The 20,210-nt window shown below is 41.7% G+C and overlaps 1 protein-coding gene across 1 annotated transcript; it reads right to left on the bottom strand.

Moving 5' to 3' along the window:
• Window positions 1–1,605: 1,605 nt before the first annotated feature.
• On the bottom strand, window positions 1,606–15,726 carry LOC108121160 (streptococcal hemagglutinin). Its single transcript, XM_070276960.1, is given in 5 exon segments — window positions 1,606–4,547; window positions 4,610–6,841; window positions 10,697–10,902; window positions 12,420–14,257; window positions 15,635–15,726. Coding segments are annotated over 4 exon segments (5,406 nt in total). The 5' UTR covers window positions 14,031–14,257; window positions 15,635–15,726; the 3' UTR covers window positions 1,606–3,190.
• Between the last annotated feature and the right edge of the window lie 4,484 nt (window positions 15,727–20,210).

Here is a 20,210-nt window from a genome sequence, read left to right as displayed (position 1 = left end):
GCTATATCTTCCCCAATTCTCATCCGATTCTCAAGCGGAGTATCTTAAACGATTTCTGGGTCGATTCTCCACCATTCTGCATCAAAACCCTGACACAAAATATTTTTCAGATTTTTTTCCCATTTTTCCTGATGGATGCCCTGAAAATGGGGTTTTCCCATAGAGGCCCCACGGCGATGGCTATATCTTCCCCAATTCTCATCCGATCCTCAAGCGGAGTATCTTAAACGATTTCTGGGTCGATTCTCCACCATTCTGCATCAAAACCCTGACACAAAATATTTTTCAGATTTTTTTCCCATTTTTCCTGATGGATCCCCTGAGAACGTGGTTTTCCCATAGAGGGCCCACTGCGATAGCCATATCTTCCCCAATTCTCATCCGATCCTCAAGCGGAGTATCTTAAACGATTTGTAGATCGATTCTCCACCATTCTGCATCAAAACCCTGACACAAAATATTTTTCAGATTTTTTTCCCATTTTTCCTGATGGATGCCCTGAAAATGGGGTTTTCCCATAGAGGGCCCACTGCGATAGCCATATCTTCCCCAATTCTCATCCGATCCTCAATCGGAGTATCTTAAACGATTTCTAGATCGATTCTCCACCATTCTGCATCAAAATCTTGAGACAAAATATTTTTCAGATTTTTTTCCCATTTTTCCTGATTAATGCCCTGAAAATGGGGTTTTCCCATAGAGGGCCCACTGCGATAGCCATATCTTCCCCAATTCTCATCCGATCCTCAAGCGGAGTATCTTAAACGATTTGTAGATCGATTCTCCACCATTCTGCATCAAAATCCTGACACAAAATATTTTTCAGATTTTTTTCCCATTTTTCCTGATGGATCCCCTGAGAACGGGGTTTTCCCATAGAGGGCCCACTGCGATAGCCATATCTTCCCCAATTCTCATCCGATCCTCAAGCGGAGTATCTTAAACGATTTCTAGATCGATTCTCCACCATTCTGCATCAAAATCTTGAGACAAAATATTTTTCAGATTTTTTTCCCATTTTTCCTGATTAATGCCCTGAAAATGGGGTTTTCCCATAGAGGGCCCACTGCGATAGCCATATCTTCCCCAATTCTCATCCGATCCTCAAGCGGAGTATCTTAAACGATTTGTAGATCGATTCTCCACCATTCTGCATCAAAACCCTGACACAAAATATTTTTCAGATTTTTTTCCCATTTTTCCTGATGGATGCCCTGAAAACGGGGTTTTCCCCTATAGGGCCCACGGCGATGGCTATATCTTCCTCAATTCTCATCCGATCCTCAATCGGAGTACCTTAAATGATTTCTAGATCGATTCTCCATCATTCTGCATCAAAACCCTGAGACAAAATATTTTTCAGATTTTTTGTCCTTTTTTTCTGACCCCATTTTCATGGGGGGTTTCCTCTAAAAGGTCCACAGTGATGGCTAGTCCCTTTTCCCTTATGTTATCGAGAACTTGGACTCACCTTTTCAAAAATGTTTCCTTGAAAAGCTTTTTAAAAGCTTTCTGCAAACTACAGATAACATTTTCCAACAAAGAACCAACCTGAAAATTTTCAAATTTCCCGCCCAATTTCCCGCAATAAAAAGAAAGTAAGAATTATTTCCATTTTAGTTTGCTTCATTTCTTTATTTTCTGTTATGTTTTTAGTTTTGATGCTGCACTGGCAAAAATGAAAACACACTTTGATAAATACTTTGACGGCTCTTTTAACTAACAATTAATTAATAATGATAATTATAAACTTTTTTGCTTAATGTCTGATTTGTTTGTTTTTTTTTTTGTTGTTGTATCTTCTTCTTCGGGTCTTAGAACTAAAAACTCCTTTTTAAACATTTGCCCGGACTTTGTGAATAACAATTTTTTAAAATATTATTAGTTAATAATGTATTATAATGATTTATTGAGCTTCTGCTGGAGAAAGGATAATGAAAAAATAAAATCAACAATATCGGTTTTGGTTGAAAATTAAATTACAAAAAAAAAAAAAGAAATAAATATTTTTGTTTTCGGTTTTGTCATAAGATTATAAGGTATGTAAAAAAAAAAGTTATTAAATCCATAAAACGGATATTCTTCAAGTATTCCATACACATACATACATATATATATTCCGATATACATACATTGTATATAACATAATTTCTTTCCCTTCATTTTTTTGTTTTACTTTAAACTTTAGTTTTTTGTATGTTTTTAACATAGTTTTCGGTTTTTTTTTACTCCTTTTTGTTTTTAATATTTATTTTTAGCTTAGTATTTATAGATTTATGTTTGTTTTTTTTATTTTTAAAGATTTGGAAAGAAGTTTCTTAGGATTTTTTATGCATTTTTTTGCTGCTCGAATGATAGTATTTTTTATTTAGCTTACAAAAAATTGTTTTTATTTTTTTACTCACTTTTGAAATAGTTTGTGGAATTTTAATTAAAGATTTTCTTTTCTTGATTTCTTTTTTTTTTTTAGTTGCAAGAAATTAAATTTCTTGCTTGCAATATATATATACATATATATATTGGCTGATCTCTTATGTAGTATATATTACATATGTATAGCATATAGCATATAACATGTATATATGTATATCTGTTAGTGTATGTAAATATTGCTAGAAAAAGACTTTTATTTTTTGTTGTAATTAATTAATGCGAAATTATTTTTGAAAACCGAAATTTAAGGAATTTTCAAAACAGAGTTCTTTCTTTTTTTCATTAATTTTGTTTCTAGTTTTTAAGGTTTTGTTTTTTTTTTTGATAATAAATCTTAATCAGTTCTTTGAGTTGCTGTTGTTGTTTTTGTTTGTAGTTTTTTCTTCTTAATTTTTTTTTTAAGTTTTTTTTTGTCGAAAACGAAATCCAAGCAGCTTTTTTTTTTTTTAGTCATATTATTGATTATTGTTTAGACGGCATATAATGCCCAGAAATTGTTTTAGTTAACCTACTTAGATAACTACATACCCCCCCGCCCAGTTCCCCATTCCCCGACCCTCTGCTAACCCCCCGCCCTGGTAGTGCCAGCTCTCGTGACGGCGGCACTGCCAAAAAAAAATATATATATATTTAACACGACCTTTTGTTAATAAATAGTCTTACGAGTCTAGAAAAAAAAACGGTTCTACTTTACAGTGGTTTTGTGGCCGGCCTTGACCGTGCCGGTGACCCTGCCGCCCTCCGCGTCAGATGGCCTTCAGAAGGCAGCATCCCCCGCGTACCAGGGATGCACCCACGGCGCCGATGGCGGCGGCGTTGGCGGATAAATGGTCGGCGATGGCTGCCCGCCGTGCGTATGATGATGGGCGGCTGCTGCGGCCGCTGCTGCTGCCGCCGCTGCGGCATGATGGTGGGCAGCTGCTGCTGCCGCTGCTGCAGCGGCATGATGATGCCCGCCCGGAGCCAAAGGATGGTGCTGCTGTGCCGCTTGTTGTTGCTGCTGCTGTTGTTGTTGCTGCTGCTGGTGATGGTGGGCAGCATGCGGATGATGAGGATGGTGGTAGGGAGCCGTGAATGCCGCCGCCGCAGCTGCTGCCGCACTGCCGTAATAGGAGGCTGCTGCCAGCGCCGCTGCTGCCGCCGATGTGGGCGATGTGGCGGCTGCTCCCGCCGTGGACGTGGAGCTACTGGACCCGGCTGGCGACAAGCTGGCCAGCCCTGCCGCACACACGCTATGCCGGCGATGCATGATGTGCCTCTGTGATGGCATCTGTTGACCCAAAGCGGCTGCTGCCCGCCGTGTCTGCCGCTGCTGCTGCTGCTGCTGCTGGTCGTGACTCCAGTCCCCTAGTGGTGGACTGAGCATACTGGCCGCCGCCTTGCCGTACAAATTGGACAAGTAGGCGTGCTCCGCCTCGGCCATCTTCTGGGCAGCCGTTTTCGAGGTGCTGCTGCTGCTGCTGCTGGTGGTGGTGATGGTGGAGGAGGAAGAGGAGGAGCAGGATGTGGAGCTCTTGTTCTCGGCATGTTGTCGTTTCTTCTGAAGGCGCTGCTGCTCATGATGTTGTTGTTGTTGCTGTTGCTGCTGGTGGTGGTGGTGGTGGTGCTGCGGATGTGCTTGGTTGTGGGAGTACAACATTTCGTATGTGTTGTTGTGTTGTTGTTGCTTCTCTAGCTGTTGTTGGTGATGGTGATGGGCTGGTGCTGGTACTGGTACTGGTACTGGTGCTGGCGGTGGAGCTAATGCTAATGCCCTGCGTCGGCTCAGTTCTCCGCTTAGACTTGGAGGCGGTGTCAGGGCACGTCTGGTTCTGGCTCCTCCTTTGCTCGACGATGACGATGTTGCTCCTCCTTCTGCTGCTAATCCTTTTATTGCTCTTGTTGTTGTTGTTATCGGTGTGACTGTTGTTGTTGTTGCTGTTGTTGTGGTTGTCGGTGGCAAATGTTGTGCTCCCCAGCTTAATTCCTAGCTCGTTCGCGTCCGCTTAGCCGGCGGCTGTTCGCGCGTCATGAACGTCAGCTGGGTCATGTACTTGATGATGTCGCGCACCTGCACCAGCGGCATGTTCTCGTTGTAGCTGCGGTCGTACTCCATCAGGATCTGCACCTGCCGCCTATAAGGATTATAACCAAACATCAGTAAAGGACACAAAGGTATCGAGGCAACCAAACTCACCGATTCGCCTTGTAGAGCTCCACGCCGAGCGCCTCGATCAGACGCTTACAGTGATCCAGGGGCACCGAGGGGAAGAACTTCTTCTGGAACTCCATGAGGGTCATCAGCTGCTCGGAATCGTTGTACGCCTTCATGTTGATGCACGGCACCAGGTGCTTGTCGACGCACACCCTCTGCACCTTGTACGGCGTCAGGTTCATGTTGTTGGTGGGTATCTCCGGTATAACGCACAGCCGCTGGGCACTGTCCGAGGCACTGGCCGCCGCCGCCTGGGCGTGCACCATGGCGGCATGCCGTTGTAGGTTCATCGACGCACTATTCGCCGCCGCTGCGGCGGCAGCTGCTGCCGATGCCACCGATGAGCTGCCGCCCGAACTGCCGCCGGAATTGCTGGAACTGTTGCCGGATGAGTTGCCGCCGCCGCCGCCACCACCGCCACCGCCACTGCCGGCGGAACCGGAGTTGCCGGACGATGAGTTGCCGGAACTGGAGCCGCCACTGCGTCCGTTCTGCTGGGCGTGATGCGCCGCCGCAGCGGCCAGGCGCTGGTGCTGCGCCACCGCGGCAGCCGCCTGCTGCTGTTGCGCCACCGCCGAGGAATGCTGCTGCAAATAGGCGGCCGATGCGGCCAAGGACCTTCGGGAGGAGGACAAATCGATAACGTCAGTGGCTGCCGGATGTGGGCTGCTAGTGCTACTATTACTACTACTATTAAGGCTATTATTATTAATATTACTGCTAATATTGCTATTATGATGATGATGGCTGTGTGACTGACGTTGGCCCCCCACATGGTGTTGCTGGTTGTGTTGGTGGTGTTGCTGCTGATAGCCCCTACCCCTGGCCCCCCCCTGCTGATCCCGACCAGAACTGTTGGCCAAGGTGAGAATGGCCATCGGCAGGTTGTTACTCTTTGTGGAGCAGATGACGCTCTTTTGGCGACCACTTGACACCGAACCAGCTCCCGACCCGGAGCCACCCCCCGCTCCCGAGCCACCCAATTGCCCGTTGGAGGACACCACCCCACCACCACCACTTCCACCACTGGCATTGCCGTTGCCCAAGGGCGATGCTGCCGTATTGGAGGCACTGGAACTGGAACACGAGCTGGATGGCGAGTGGAGGAAGTGTCCTGGCAGCTGCGGCGTTATCGTCACATTCGGATTGGAGGCGAGGGTCAGCGTGGCCACATTGTTGTTGACCAAGCCCCCCCCGGGGCCACCAATGACGCCCACCGCGGGCGACATGGGCGGCGAGATGTACGACGAGACCAGATGATTGGCATTCTGGTGATGGATCTGGTTGCCGGAGTTCGTTTGGATGGATGTGGAGAGATCCGGGTTGGCCAGCACCTTCTGGATCACCGCTCTCATTTCGTCCGTCATCACCGTGAACTTCTTTTCAAAATCCTCCAGCGCCTGGGTGGAGTTCAGGGGTATGGTGATGCCACTTCCATTTCCAGTGGGGGGTGCTGCCTCGCTGGCTCCGGATCTGCGACTGATTTTCGTCAGACTTATTTCAGCTCCGCCATCGGAGATAAGGGGTGGAACATTGGGCTTGGTAAAGGTACCTCCTCCTCCTCCGGATGCTACTGCTCCTCCTCCACCTCCGGATGATGCTACTCCGGTTTTTTTCTTGTTGGGATTGTTGTAATCCAGCATGGTTATCAGATCCGTGTCCAGTGGCAGGGAAGGCAGGGTTGGAAAGTTCTTGGCTCCTCCGCTTGAATGAGAGCTGGAGTTGCTGCCTCCTCCGCCTGCGCCTCGGCCGCCTCCTACTCCAGTAGAGCCTCCTCCAGAGGCTCCTCCTCCTCCTCCGCTGGCTACTCCGCCAGCCACGCCCTTGACCTGCTGCATGAAGAGTAGCCTCTGTTTGGGGGTCAGTTGGTTCCACAATACCAGATTGGTGTAATCGTCCTGGGTGGAGGGCAGGTTGTAGCCGGCGCTTGAGGATCGATGGAGGGACTGGACATAGGCAACGGCAGCAGCAGCTGCCACTTCGGCAGCTGAGGCATTGTTGTTGTTGTTGCTGCTGCTATTGTTGTTGTTGTTGTTGTTGCTGGTATTGTTGTTGTTGGTGTTTTTGCTTTGGTTTTGGTGGTGATGGTGTTGTTGTTGCTGTTGTTGTTGTTGTGTGGCATGGCTGTTAAATGTGCGTTGTTGTTGTTGTTGTTGTGTCTGTTGTTGTTGTTGTTGCTGTTGCTGTTGCACCAGTGTCTGCTCGACATTCGACCTAGAAACATTATATACAATACATGACGATTTTCTTTGGTTTTTTTTTTGTTTTGCTTTTTAATCTTTTTTTTTTTTGTTTTTATTTACATTTTTTTTATTTTTGCTTTTGTTTTTTGTTAATAATGCATTTTTCAAATCGATTTTGTTGTAATTGCTCGCTCTTCAAACTAAACTATAAACTTAAATATTGTCTTTTTTTTTTTTTTTTTTTTGATTTAAATTTATTTTAAATTTCAAAAATTTGAATTTCTTAGCCAGGGCCTTTTTAGCGCGCCTTTTATAGCTCCTCCTGCTTGCTGCCTCTTCTTCTTCATCTTCTTCTTCTTCATTTGCCGCACTGCTTTGTCGATATTTTTAAACATATCGGAGACATCGATATCTCGATTTCGAGTCCGCTCGACTTCTGCCGATGAGAACAAATGATGGCGATATATGTAATAATCGGTATTGATTTCAAGCCCCTCATTTTTTTTTTAAATATTTTGTTTTTAATTAAATATTGTTCTCTCTCCCCTCTGTTGTTCTTTCTATTTTTTTTTTTTAATCATTTCTCTCTCTCTCTCTCTTGTTCTCTTTTTTTCAAATTTATGAATGTATATGCTTGTGTGTGTGGGTCTGTGAGATCGAATGGCATAAACAATTTTGTTAAATAAGCAGCTTTTGCAAAAAAAAAAAAAAAACAAAAACAAAAAGAAATACCAAAAAAAAATACTAAAAAGCTTAACATCTTTACAAAATTTTTCTTTTTCTACTTCTCTTCTCCTTAAACTTTATTATACATTTTTTTTTAGTATATTTTCTGAATCGATTTTTTTTCCGACTTGTAATTACAATTATTTTTATTTTCCACCTATAACACGCATTATATATAATGTATCTAGGATTTTTGCACTGTATCTTTCGTTATATATAGAGATGTGTGTCTGTGTGTGTGTTTGTTTGTATGAGAGAGGTGAGGGGCTACCAAAAGGGGCGGGTGGGTAAAGGTGGGGCCAAACGGGGTTAACAAAAAAAAAGAAAAAAATTACAAAAAAAAATTTTTAAAAACCTGCCACCACCAATTTAAAAGCTTGTTCTCGCTTGTTGTTACTTGTTGTTGTTTTGTTGTAGTTGTTGCCGCATTTTTTTCCTTTTTTTTCATGTATTTTTTTTATTTTTTTTTTTTTTAATATTTCGTTTAAACGTGAGTCATACCACGCTTATATGTGTTTCTTTATGTGGTTGTGTGTGTGTGTGAATGTGTGTGTTTGTTTGTGTGTGTGTGCGCGCAACAAGATAACATTAGGGGGTAGTCAGTACACACAGCCATAAAAAATAAATGTTTGTAGATATATTGTTGTGTCACTTTCAATATTATTAAATATTATATTAAAAAACAGTAAATGATTGAAATCTGTTGGGGATTGTTTTCTTTATTTTTTTTTTTGTTTTTTTAATATATATCTATATATATATATTATATTTTCTAGCATATATGCGAATTTATGTTTTTCAAAATATGTTGTAGTTCCTCTTTAAACATTACGTCTCTCCAAAAAAAAAAAAAAAAAAAAAAAAACAATTAATAAACATTATTAATGATTAATGATTATTATGTGAAAGAAGAAAAGTCGAAAAAAAAACTTGAAAAATAGAGCAACTAAGAGAAAAGTAAGTGGTAGTAATATAAGAGAATAAAAACCACAAAAAAAAGGATTAGACTGTTGGTTACGTAAAAATTATCATCCATTTTCAGACAAGAAAGGAAACAAATACATATATATTTTGTTTTAAAACTTTTTTTTATTCTACGTTTTGTTTTTTGCTTATTAACTTTATTCATAATTCAAGTCTATGATTAAATGGATTCCAGAAACTGATTTTTCCATTGATTTGGTCACACTGGCCATCGTTAATGCATCGTGTTTTTTGGTCACACTGGCTACTCGAAATTCAATCGAAAATCAGTTTCACGGTCATCCCACTTAATGTTATTCATGCAATTTCTAGATATATATATATATATATTATACCATTGGTATTACAAATTAGGCAATTAATTTTAAAAATATATATATTTTTAATATATGTATGTGCTCTAAAGGAGAACTCTACAACATGACGTGTATTGTATGTACAGGATGCGTGGGCACTTGGCATAAGTGTGTGTGTGTGTGTGTGTTTGTGGCGGTTGTGTGTTTAGTTCTACTAGGCTTCTATATATATTTTATATATATTTTGGTATCTTTTACTTTTTAGATAGAGTATATGATGTGGCGTGTGTGTGTGGTGTGGTGTGTTAATCGGGTTTTATGCGGGGATGGATATTCCACGTAGTCGCGCGCCTTAGTCCGTTACCGTTACCGATAGTTATCGAGTTATAAGTTATCGAGCCACCCTAATGCATGCCGTAAGAGGTTAGGAATCTGGAGGCCCGAAAAAATGAAAAGAAGAGAGAACAAAAGCTCGTAAAGTATTTTTTGCAAAAAAGGTTTTCGTTCGATTCGTTTAGTACAGTGTAAACAATTAATTTTAAGGTCTTTTTTTTTTTTGGTAAAAAATTGTTAAAAATTGGTGGATGAGAGAAGGAGGAGAAGGTTGGGGATGGGACGGGAGGATGGGATATCTTTTCTTTTGTGTCTTCTTTCCGGAGGCTTTTGAATTTCTATTTTGAAAAACATAAAATCAAATTCTGTGAATGCCGACATTCTTTCTACTATATTTGGTATTTCAGTTTCAGCTTTTTTCTCGGTTTTCAGTGAGTTTTGTTGGTTAAAATTTTGTGCGGTTTTGATTGGCTTGGATTTTGAAACAACTACAACAACAACAACAGCAAGAACAACAGCAATAGAAGAAATGTGGAATAAAAATTGGAAAATTTTGAAAAATTTGTTGGTTTTTTTAAAAATTTATTTAAACGGTAGCATGACAAAAACAAAAATAGCAGAAAGAGAAATGTTATGCAAGAAAAGAGTATTATTTCTTCGAATATTAAAAAAAAAACACATCAAGAACTTGAAATAAAATATAATTTAATAAATGCGTGCACAAACGCCGATACTTTTTTCTGTTTGTTTTATTTTTCATTTTTAACCGTTTATTTCGAACATTGAAAAGTGTTTGTAAAAAAAAACATACGGTGCAAGTTTTGGAGAAGAGAATATAATTAAAAAAAAAAAATAGAAAGAACAACAAAATTAAATATTTGGCTGTCCTGAAAATCATGTGTGTTTTGGACACCCTAATGGAATTTCAAAGCAGAGATTTCTCAATGTCTAGGACTCTAGAGCTTTATCGGATAGATATCATCTCCCACAAACTACACCCAGCATTACTATCGATTACTCTCGATTACTGCTACTAAGCATTATTACTATTTATCGAACTTATCGATCGAAAATACATACTTACAACGAAAATGCATTAAATGCCTAGACATTGAGAACTCAACCCTTAGAGCGACTTGATAATCAAAAAATGTGTACAGGATACATATAATAAACAGCGAAAAATATAGTAAGAATATTTTTAAGTATAAAAAAAAAGAACTTTTTTTTTTGTTTTGGGCAAAAACGAATTACAACAAAATTTGAAAAACACAATTTCTGCGCATTTTTTTTTCATTCATCCGAGATTCAAATAAAATCAACGTACTAAATATATATTTAATTAAGGTTAATAATGTATACAGTTTTTAACAAAAAAACTCAATCAAAATCAATGAATTCTTTTTTTTGTAAAGTACGTGAAATTAATAAGAACTTTGGAATTTTTTATATTGATTTTCTTTTTTTTTTTTTTTTTGAGGACGCAGTCGTGGGAGGAGAGTTTCAAAAATTCGTTAAGCGATAGAGTAGTGTGGTGTGGAACTTACATATGATTGGCATTCTGGCCCGCCGCCGAACGAACGAGGGGCGGTGGGGCATTGCCGCCGCCACCACTGTGACTGTTCACCGAGGACATGGAGATCGCGGGATTGTTGTAGGAGTACGGCTGCCGGCTGCTGCCGCTCATCATCAGGTTGTTCATGTGCTCCCGATAGCTGCCCACACGGTTGGCATTTGCGTGGGTCTGTTGGGCCTGAAAAAGTAACACAGAATATCGAAAAAAAATCGATTAAAAAGAGGTCTTTTTGAAAGAAAAAACTATTCTATTCTATCGATAGATCGATTATGGCACCTATTAACAATCGATAATTGACTTTGATAGAGATGTGATAATTAGTTATCCCAAATAATTAGTGATGGGTAATTTATCATTGGTTGTCGATATAAAACTATTATAGAGATGAGTTATCAAGGTATCTTAGAGATGCGCAAAAGATTAAGATCTTTTATAGAGATGAGTTATCTAGTTATCTTAGAGATGAGTTAAAACAAAAAACTATCGACTATGATATAGGATTAAATTATGGCTCATAGTTTGTAACATTTCTTTATTGTTATGCGTTTATTGTGAAGAGCTACCACTTGTTTTCATAATCAACTTGAGATAAAAATAACTGTAATAACCAAGAGCCAAGCTATTTGTGGAACGATTTCAAACATAGTCGTCGTATTGCCAGACGGATTCCGATAAGATTGCAATAATAAATCGTATCACCATAACAGCAATTTATTAAGGGATTTATTAAGAGACTACATAAACAAATAATAGAAACAATTGATGTTCAAGAAGTACGACTGTGGACAACAACAACAACAACAACAGCATCTCAATATCTCAACCACCAACAGGTTGTTGCCAACATACATATGGCATATACATATGTTATGTACTGGCCAAAACGAGAGGGAGTTACTGTGCGAAAGAGATGGCCGAAGAGGGGCCGCTGTAGAGGGAGATGGAGATGGTGGAGCCACTCTCCTATGCACACGCTGGTTGACCTAGTTTCTCAAACTGAAGCTAACGTTGCCGCCTCTGCTGCTGCTGCTGTTGCTGCTGTGGTTGCCAAACTGTTACAGCAAAAAAAAAAAAAATCTGCTGGAACAAACATGTACATACATGCACAGACATGTATGTATGTAGTTGTATGTAATGTATACATATAGCCCAGCATGTAAGTTTCTGTGTCATTACAAGCAAAGAAAAAGGCCCCCCCCCCCACACCCCACTGCTATTTAACCGATCACCTTCCCCCCCCCCAAGTCTCACCTGAGGTAAAAGTCAGCTCAAGTTTGTTTGCTCGAGAAGATCGAGAAAAAACATGTTTTTTAAATAGATTCTAAGCTTTGACCCAATTTGTAGAAACTCTTGAATCTTTTTTAGTTGCAAGCTAGATTTCAATAGTTACCTAAGTTTAGTATTTTATAAAGAATTCATTTTTAAATAAAAAATATATTGAATTAAAGCCAAACGTACTATTTTTGGTTCGAAAATAAAAAATATAATAGTTCTGTTTATTAGGTATATATAGTCCCAACCTTATAGATGAATAGAGATCCGAATCGTGAGATAATCTTGCAAAGTTTTGATCGATCGATAGTTATTAGTTAGTTGGCTCTTGTGAGACGCATCGGATATATCGGTTGGATATATGCCATCTCCATATCTTGAACTTCACCATCGCCATTTGTATCTTGATCTCTTGAACTCACCATCATTTGGGCATGAAGCTGCAGGTTGTTCTGGCCGGACATCCAGCCACTGTTGGCCAAGGCCTGGACCGTGGCCTGGGAGAGCATCCGATTGGTGCCCTGGGTCTGTTGCAGCATCGCCGCTGAGGCCACCGCCGCCGCCGCTGCTGCCTGGGAGTTGAAGGCCGCCGCCGCTGCCGCCGCCGCCTGGGAGGCGCCGAAACTATTCGCGTTCGCCACTCCATTGGCATTCGCCGCCACGGCCGCCGCCCGCTGTTTCATGAGATGCTGCTGCTGGGCGGCTGCCGCCGACACGGCCGAGGCATGCTGAGCTTTGGATGGAACCTGGCCGCTGCCAGAACCGCCGCCGCCGCCGCCCCCGCCCGAGGACGAGGAATTTCCCATGCCAGATCCCGAACCGGAAACCGAACTGGAGCCGGAGGAGACTTTGGGCGGTGGGGCCGAGGGCTGGCGCGTCCAGTTGACCGAGTTGGTGACATTCGCCCGATTGCCGATCAGCAGATTGGAGTCGACCACCTTGCTGGGCCAGTAGTCCTCGAACTCGGTGCCGTTGGGGAAATAGCTTTTGATGTCCGTCAGCGAGATGACGGCCACGTTTTCGCTGGAGAAGAGCTCGTTCCGGATGCCCTGGACCTTGCAGCAGAACTTCAGATACGCCAGATCCCAGCCGTTGAGCAGTTCCGCTTTGGTCTTCAGGTTCTCCGTTTCGCCCTCGAAGTAGAAGAGCGGCACCACCTGCTGATTGTTGCGTACCGTGTACGGCACCACCGACTCCTTGTTGATCCGGATGAAGCCGCACTTCTCCGACGGCGTCTTGCTGCCGGTGACCAGTTTGCGATAGCAAATGTCCAGGAACTGATAGAACTTGGAGGCGTCGCTGAGCCGCACCACCAGATCCTTCTGCGTGAAGATGTCCCGCCCGAATTCGCCGTCGCAATGCTTGTGGTTGATCTCGATGAAGAGCCGGGCCTCGGCGTCCGTGATGTAGTAGCTGCGGACGCAGGTGCAGCTGGAGTAGATGTCCGGATGCAGGCAGTTAAGGTATTTGCCGAGCAGCTTCAGTTCGATCATCCGGACGGAGCAGTACTTCTCCGACTGCCGGTAGATGTACGGAATGGACACCTTCCCGAACGACGCCCAGCCAAAGTGTCCGTTGACGGACTCCTCGTCACAGGGGCCGGAGCCCTTCTTCTCCGAGCCGCTGCCATCGCTGATGGCGCCATTGGAACGGCCGTTCGACGACGCTGAATTGGCGGACAGTGCCGGCACCACCTGCATGGTGCCGTTGGGCAGCTTCTGGTGGCGCGACAGATAGGACATGATGTTTGTCTGGCCGTTACCGTTCGTGATCGGCGGTTGCATCTGGCCGCCGTTGGCCGTGCCGGCGTTCGAATGCTGCATGGATGCGGCCGCTAGGCGGGATGCCTGCTGGGCGGCCTGTTGCTTCTGCTGCTCCTTCATTTTGGCGGCCAGTTCGCGGATCTCGGCGTCGTCCGGACGCTCCTGTTTGACGGGCGGTGCCAGGGGGCCGCCCAGCCCGGTACCATGGAGCGGTAGCTGCTGCCCATTGGCATCGATGACGCTCGTGATCTGCACATCCTCGCTGGCCATCTCAGCTCTCTCTCTCAGGCTTTGTGCTCTCTCAGGCTCGCTCTCTCTCGCTGCTGTCGCTCTTCACTTGTTTGGTTTCTATAGCCTCACTCTCTCTCTCTCTCTCTATCTCTCTCTGTGTGGCTTATCCTTGTGGGTGTACGGCTCTCTCTCGCTTGCTCTCTTTTGCTTTCTTTTTGGTTTTCACAGTTTGTTTTGGTTAGCCAATTTCATTTCAGGCTGGTTTGCTGCACGGACAAAAAAAAAGTATAAACAATTTAATTATAGATATTTTTTTAATTTCACTATTTTTGTATATGTATTATGGGTTTTAAATTGGAAATCACTTTTGTTTATTTTTCAGTTTATAACCATATTAGTTTTTAGTTTATTTGTACTAAATTTTTAACAAAATAATAATAAAAAAATAAAAATAAACATCAGGCAACACAGGCACACTAAAGCAGCCGGCATGCGCCTTTATGCTTCATGCTGACACAGATATGGCAACACTATCCCGGCTCATTACACACAGACGCACACGCACACACACAGATACATCCAAAACGTGCTCTCAGTTTGGTTTTTGTTTCTCTCTTCCTTCCCCTCTAGCGGTGCTTATTCCATTTTCGTATTTATTTCACACAGTATTGTATTGTTGCTTTTTTGTTGTATTTTGTCATTCAAGTATACTTTTAATATATGTATAGAATATATATATCTATGTATTATCGGGTGATATCCGATTTTTGTTGTTGTTGTTGTTGTTTTTGTCAAACACACTTACACAAAGAAATGGTGACTGCATGGCTGCAGCGTGGTGTTTGCAAAAAAAATAAAACTATTTTATTCACGATTCGAGCAGACATTTATGTGTTATTATTATTATTTTTATGTATTTTTAGTAGTATGTCTAGCACTCTTCACTATTTAATCGGCGCGTTATTTATTTGTTGTTTGAAACAGAAAAAAAAAAATGAAACGAAAATAACGCCACTTTGGTTGGGAATTGGTTCTGTTTTCGCTCGCTCGCTTGTTTTAGCGCTCTTTCGCTTTACGCTTTTCGTTTAATTCGCTTTTACCGTGGACCGACGACGCCGACGTACGTCCTCCCGTCTTCGCAATACACAAACGAGTGTGATCGTTGTTACGAAAATTATTTCAACGAAGTCAACTGAAAAATGTGTGCGGCACACACACACACACACACCCTGCCACTGCCACTCACACTAGCGTACAAAACAACGGCAGCGACGCCAGCCGCGACGTCGACAGCGCAGCAGCTTCCCTAGCGCTGCGGATGCAGAGCCCAAAAGAAAACACGAAAATTAAGAAAAAAAAAAAACAACAAAAATGGAAAAACAGTCAGTAGCAGCAGCAACAAGAACAACAACAAATACAGCAATGCCACATAGACGTCTCTGCCGGCGTCGCTGCAACGCTGCCACGAACATTTTGCCGAATTGCTTTTGTTGTTGTTGTTGTTGTTGCTATTGCTATTGCCTTTAGTTGCTTTTGTTCGGCTCTCGTGCATTTCTTCTTGTTCCTCCTCTTCCCACACCCCACCGCCGTCTAAGCTGCGACGGTGACTGCGACGCTGGCGTCGGCTGAATTTTACAACTTACTGTGGTCCGTAGTCTTATGCAATGCAGCTTGTTTGTAGTTTTTTTTTGTTTGTTTTTTTTATGTTAGTGTATATTAGACACAAGGTGTCTTTCTTCTATAAAATATATCTGTATACTAATGAAAAGGGTATTGATTAGCCTGCTTTATTAATTTTAGGAGAATTTGTAATTGAAAGCGTTGTTTAAATATTTGAAAAAAGAAATCGAAATAATCGATAACATAAATTGGTGAAATATTTTTAAAAATTTTTACTTGAAACTAAGTATTTTAAAATTTACTTACTTTATACAAAGGTTTTACTTTAATTTTTATTTCAATTTATGTTGATAGAAGATAGATTTTGATAACCTGGCCTTTAGGTTATTAAAAAATCCATTAATCGATATAACATTTCGTTTAAGTATTTGAATAAAAAGAGGTTCTTTTTAAATGAATTTTAAATTGTAGCATAAGATTTACTAATTTTTAAGCCTTTTTTACTAAAAATCTATCTTTTTTCTAGGATCTACCTGGATCTAAAGTTTAAAAATGAAAAATACTCTTAAACTTTCCCTTTAAAATGTTTAAGTTCTCCTAGTATGCGGCCCACTGTGCAAGGAAAGCTTAAGCTATGTACCAGACCCGTGCTCACAGCCACAGAAACACTCACACACACACACACATACAGCTAGAGAGCAGGTCTGCATTGGGTAATGGTATTGGTATTTGGAGGTGTGAGAGCTATGAGAAGGCGTGGGGAGTGGGGGGGCTGGTGGGGGGATAGGGCAGGGTGTAGGTGGAGGCGTGGCGGGGGCGTCTCTATTTTTGGCAGCAGGCGGCAAGCAAAAGCAAAGGCCCCTGCTTAGCATTCGGTCGCCCTCGTCGTCGCCCTCTCACTCTTCCTCCTTAACCTCTCACATTCCTGTCGCCCCGTCCCTGTCGCTCGCTCCGGCGAATGCAAGAAGTTTCGTGTTATTCGCGCGGCTGAGGCTTCAAAAGACAGGCCCCGTTCCAGGCGACAGAGAAACCGAGAAACGAGTAACGACAAGCCGGGCGAACGCACACGAAGTCCACCGACGACCACCGTCTATATGTATTCCGTGTGTTTGTGTGTGTGTGTGTGTGTGTGTGTGTGTGTGTGGATGGGTGTGTGGGTGTATGGGTGCGGGTGTTGGTGGGTGGGTGGAATGGATAGGAAGGTGGACTAAGTGGTACGGTTGGGGTTTCCTAGACTGTATTCGTGTGTGGGTGTCAGCTGCGCGCAGCAGCACCGAAAGGTCGACTCTCAACTCTAAACATTTACCCAAAAATTTAATTAGCCGGTTCCAAGAGTCCAAGACTGGCATTCCATTGTCCTAAAAACAACAACAAAAAAAAAAAAAAGAGAAAAGGAGTTAAGGTTTAAAATTGCAGCTTCAAAGACACATAGAATGCACATTAAAGTACAGTTGCGACAAAACAGGTGTTTTGCAAAATAGTCATAACTACATGGAACTCTTTCTTAACTTCTTATGAAGGATATGTTTCTTAGACCACGAAGAAAGGCTCTAAAAACTACAAAACTCTAACCAATTTATTAAAAAGTATATAATTAGAGACTATGGTCACACTGATTTGAAAATTTTAAGGAAATTAAACTTATAATACTATTTAATGAACAAATTCTTATTATTTTTATGAATATAATAATATATCTTTCAATTAAGAGACTCTTTTATCTAAATAAGGTCACACTTATCAAGAAAAACCTATAAATTCATAGACTATGGTCATATTGAATTAATATTTAAAAGGTTATGTAACTAATATTATTACTTAAGCATTAAAATCTTAATATTTTTATAAATATATGTATCTTGCAATACTTAAACAAGGTCATACTTTTTTAGGAAAACCTCTAAACTCCTAGACTATGGTCATACTTATATGTTAAACCCATTGTAGAGTATACAACAGTCTTTAAACTAAACATATACTTACAAAGTATTACTATTAAATTCGAGGGTATACTGTTTACAGGGCTCGAAGCTTTGGTTTCATGTGTCACCTGGGCATTGAATGACCTGGAACTCCCATTGCGTGTCTCTCTTTCTCTTTTTTACCCTCTCTCTCTCTCTCTCTCTCACTCTTTGTATGTATATGGAATGGGGGTATTTTGATTTTGGTGTTTTGCTTTGCTAATTAGTCAGCTGTGTGTGTGGGCCTTTCCCCTATTCCATAAAAGTCGTAATTTAGTGTTTTTATTTAAATCTTTTCTTTTTTTTGTACCTACTGTTGCTGTGGTTTATGTAAAGCCCCTCTAACTTATGGTATATATGTATATTTATGTATGTATGTATGAAAGTACGAAGTTATGTGCATTGGAGGCATGCATTTGTGGTGGTATATGCATGCATGTACACGCATATTCACCGATAAACCCGCGACGTCGTCGTCGTCGTCATCATCATCGATGCGGGAGGGAGAGAGAGAAGCGGGCGCCGAGAGAGGCCCCGTTTCGTGCGCGCTTTGCTATGTAAACATGTCTAAGCATTTGCCTGCATGCATGTGCCTGTCTATGTGTTCGTGTGTGCGTGAGGCCATCAATGGGGGTATGGGTAGGTGGTTAGGTGGGTGGTTGTTGGTATGGTTTTGGTGAAGGGGGTGGCGAGCCGAAGGGCAGCCGATTTTGGTGGGACCTGCCAATGATTGCTTTGATTTTGACAGGCGGCTCAAAAGATGAAAGCGAGACAGACTCTAAGCTAGAGACAGAGATGAAGCGAGAGCCATGGTGGTTAAAATAATCCCAGAATGGAAATAACCATAACAGATCACTTTATTATAAGGGTGGTTAACTATGAGGTCTGTAATTGCGGGGTAGCTTTATAAAAATAAGGATCTTACAAGGTATAAGCTAGTTTTAACAATAGATCTCATATGTAGATCCTTCTTATAGAAACTGAGAAAGATGGGAAAATAAAATTACAAAAAGTTATTACTTCTTTGTCTCTATTCTCTCTGTTTTTGGGTTCTATCCCTGGGCCAATCAATGGGGGGCCGGACATCCGTTCTAGCTCTTCTCTAGCTCTTCCCTTCTACGTCCTCCGTCTCTGTCTAACCCTAACCTCACCGCAACCACAATACTCACCCGCCCACCGCGCTGCACTTTTTGCTTCTTCTTCGTAGCACCTGAGCGAGCTGAACACCCTTACTTTGCTGATTTTAACCCTTGAAAGACATTCTTTTTTTTGTAATAATTGGTTTTTATTTGTTGTTTTATTAATGTTTACAAATTACATTTTAGACTTAAGATTCGATTTCTTAAAAAATATAATATTTTTAATTTCAAACAGTAGACTTCAGTGGGTTAATGGCATTTGTTTTTTGTGAACTTTTCACCAGCTAGTTTTTCAGTTTTCTTCTCTTTTTGCTTGATTATCAGCATCCGCATCTTTTGCTTATCATTTACAGTTTTCCCGCTTCGGGTGTTTTTTGTTGTTTCTATGCAAATATGAAATAGAAAATGGGAGATGAAGAGAAGAGGAGGCAGAAACTTAGTTGGCAAACACACATACACACAAACACCGTTGCACAATTTACCCGACTTGCTTTATGCACTTTCATTCGCCTCTGCTACTGCTGCTGCAGTTTCTGCTTCTCTTTCTCGACTGTCCTCTCATCCTGTTGCTTTCTCTCGCTCTTGCACGGCGCGCTCCCCTTTCTCTTTTGGACGCCTCTCCACCAAGCAGCTGGGCATTTTCAGCCCTTTGGATAGCATGTCCTTTATCAGCTCCTTCTTCACTTCCCGCTTCACTTAACGTTTGCTTCTTTTGTTGCAAGTCCCCCAACCGTTCCCCTACCCCCCCCCCATTCACATTTGTCATTCAACACAAAAAGTGCATTGAAGAAGAACACGCCAGAACTCAGTTTACAGTTAACAGTTGTTGTTGTGTGCATTGTCCTTCGCCAGCTGACATTGGTCTGGCAACACTCTAGTCACCGCAGTTGCTGGGTGCTGGGTAGCACCTGTCGATGGAAAATTAATTATTATTCCTCAACTTGATCATAATTATTTAGTAGCCGTATCATTATCATCGGTTGGGATATCTCTGCTTCTTCTCGCCAGCTGTACTCTTTCTTTGAAAAGCATGCTTTGCTAACTGTACTTAAGGTTTTAAATAGAATTTAGTCTCTGAATCATGAACTAATTTTCTAGTATATATTTTGCTTACTAAGTTTTCTGGGAAACTTGAATAGAAACTTAATGAATCACTTTTATACTTTCCGATTAAATTTATTAATTGTCTTTAAGTTCTAAGAACAAAAATATATAAAACATTTGTTTTTATTTTAATTTTTACTTCCCAACATGTATTATTATCTGTTAGTAAGAATTATTAATTAATTAATTTTAATATATACTTACATTATTTCAGGGTATAAACGCGTCGATCACACTTTCTTTTCGAACTCTTGACCCAAAAAACAACACCAACTACAACACGTTTAGCACTTATCGATAAAAATACAAAAAACAAAAAAAAACGCGAAAAAAAAGACATAAAGAAAAATGCGTTTTGGGGTGTGGGGGGGAGCAGTGGTGGTGTGGGGCGGGGG

This window comes from Drosophila bipectinata, chromosome XL (genome assembly GCF_030179905.1).
Source record: "Drosophila bipectinata strain 14024-0381.07 chromosome XL, DbipHiC1v2, whole genome shotgun sequence".
NCBI lineage: Eukaryota > Metazoa > Arthropoda > Insecta > Diptera > Drosophilidae > Drosophila > Drosophila bipectinata.
This window is presented reverse-complemented; position numbering and strand designations above follow the sequence as displayed.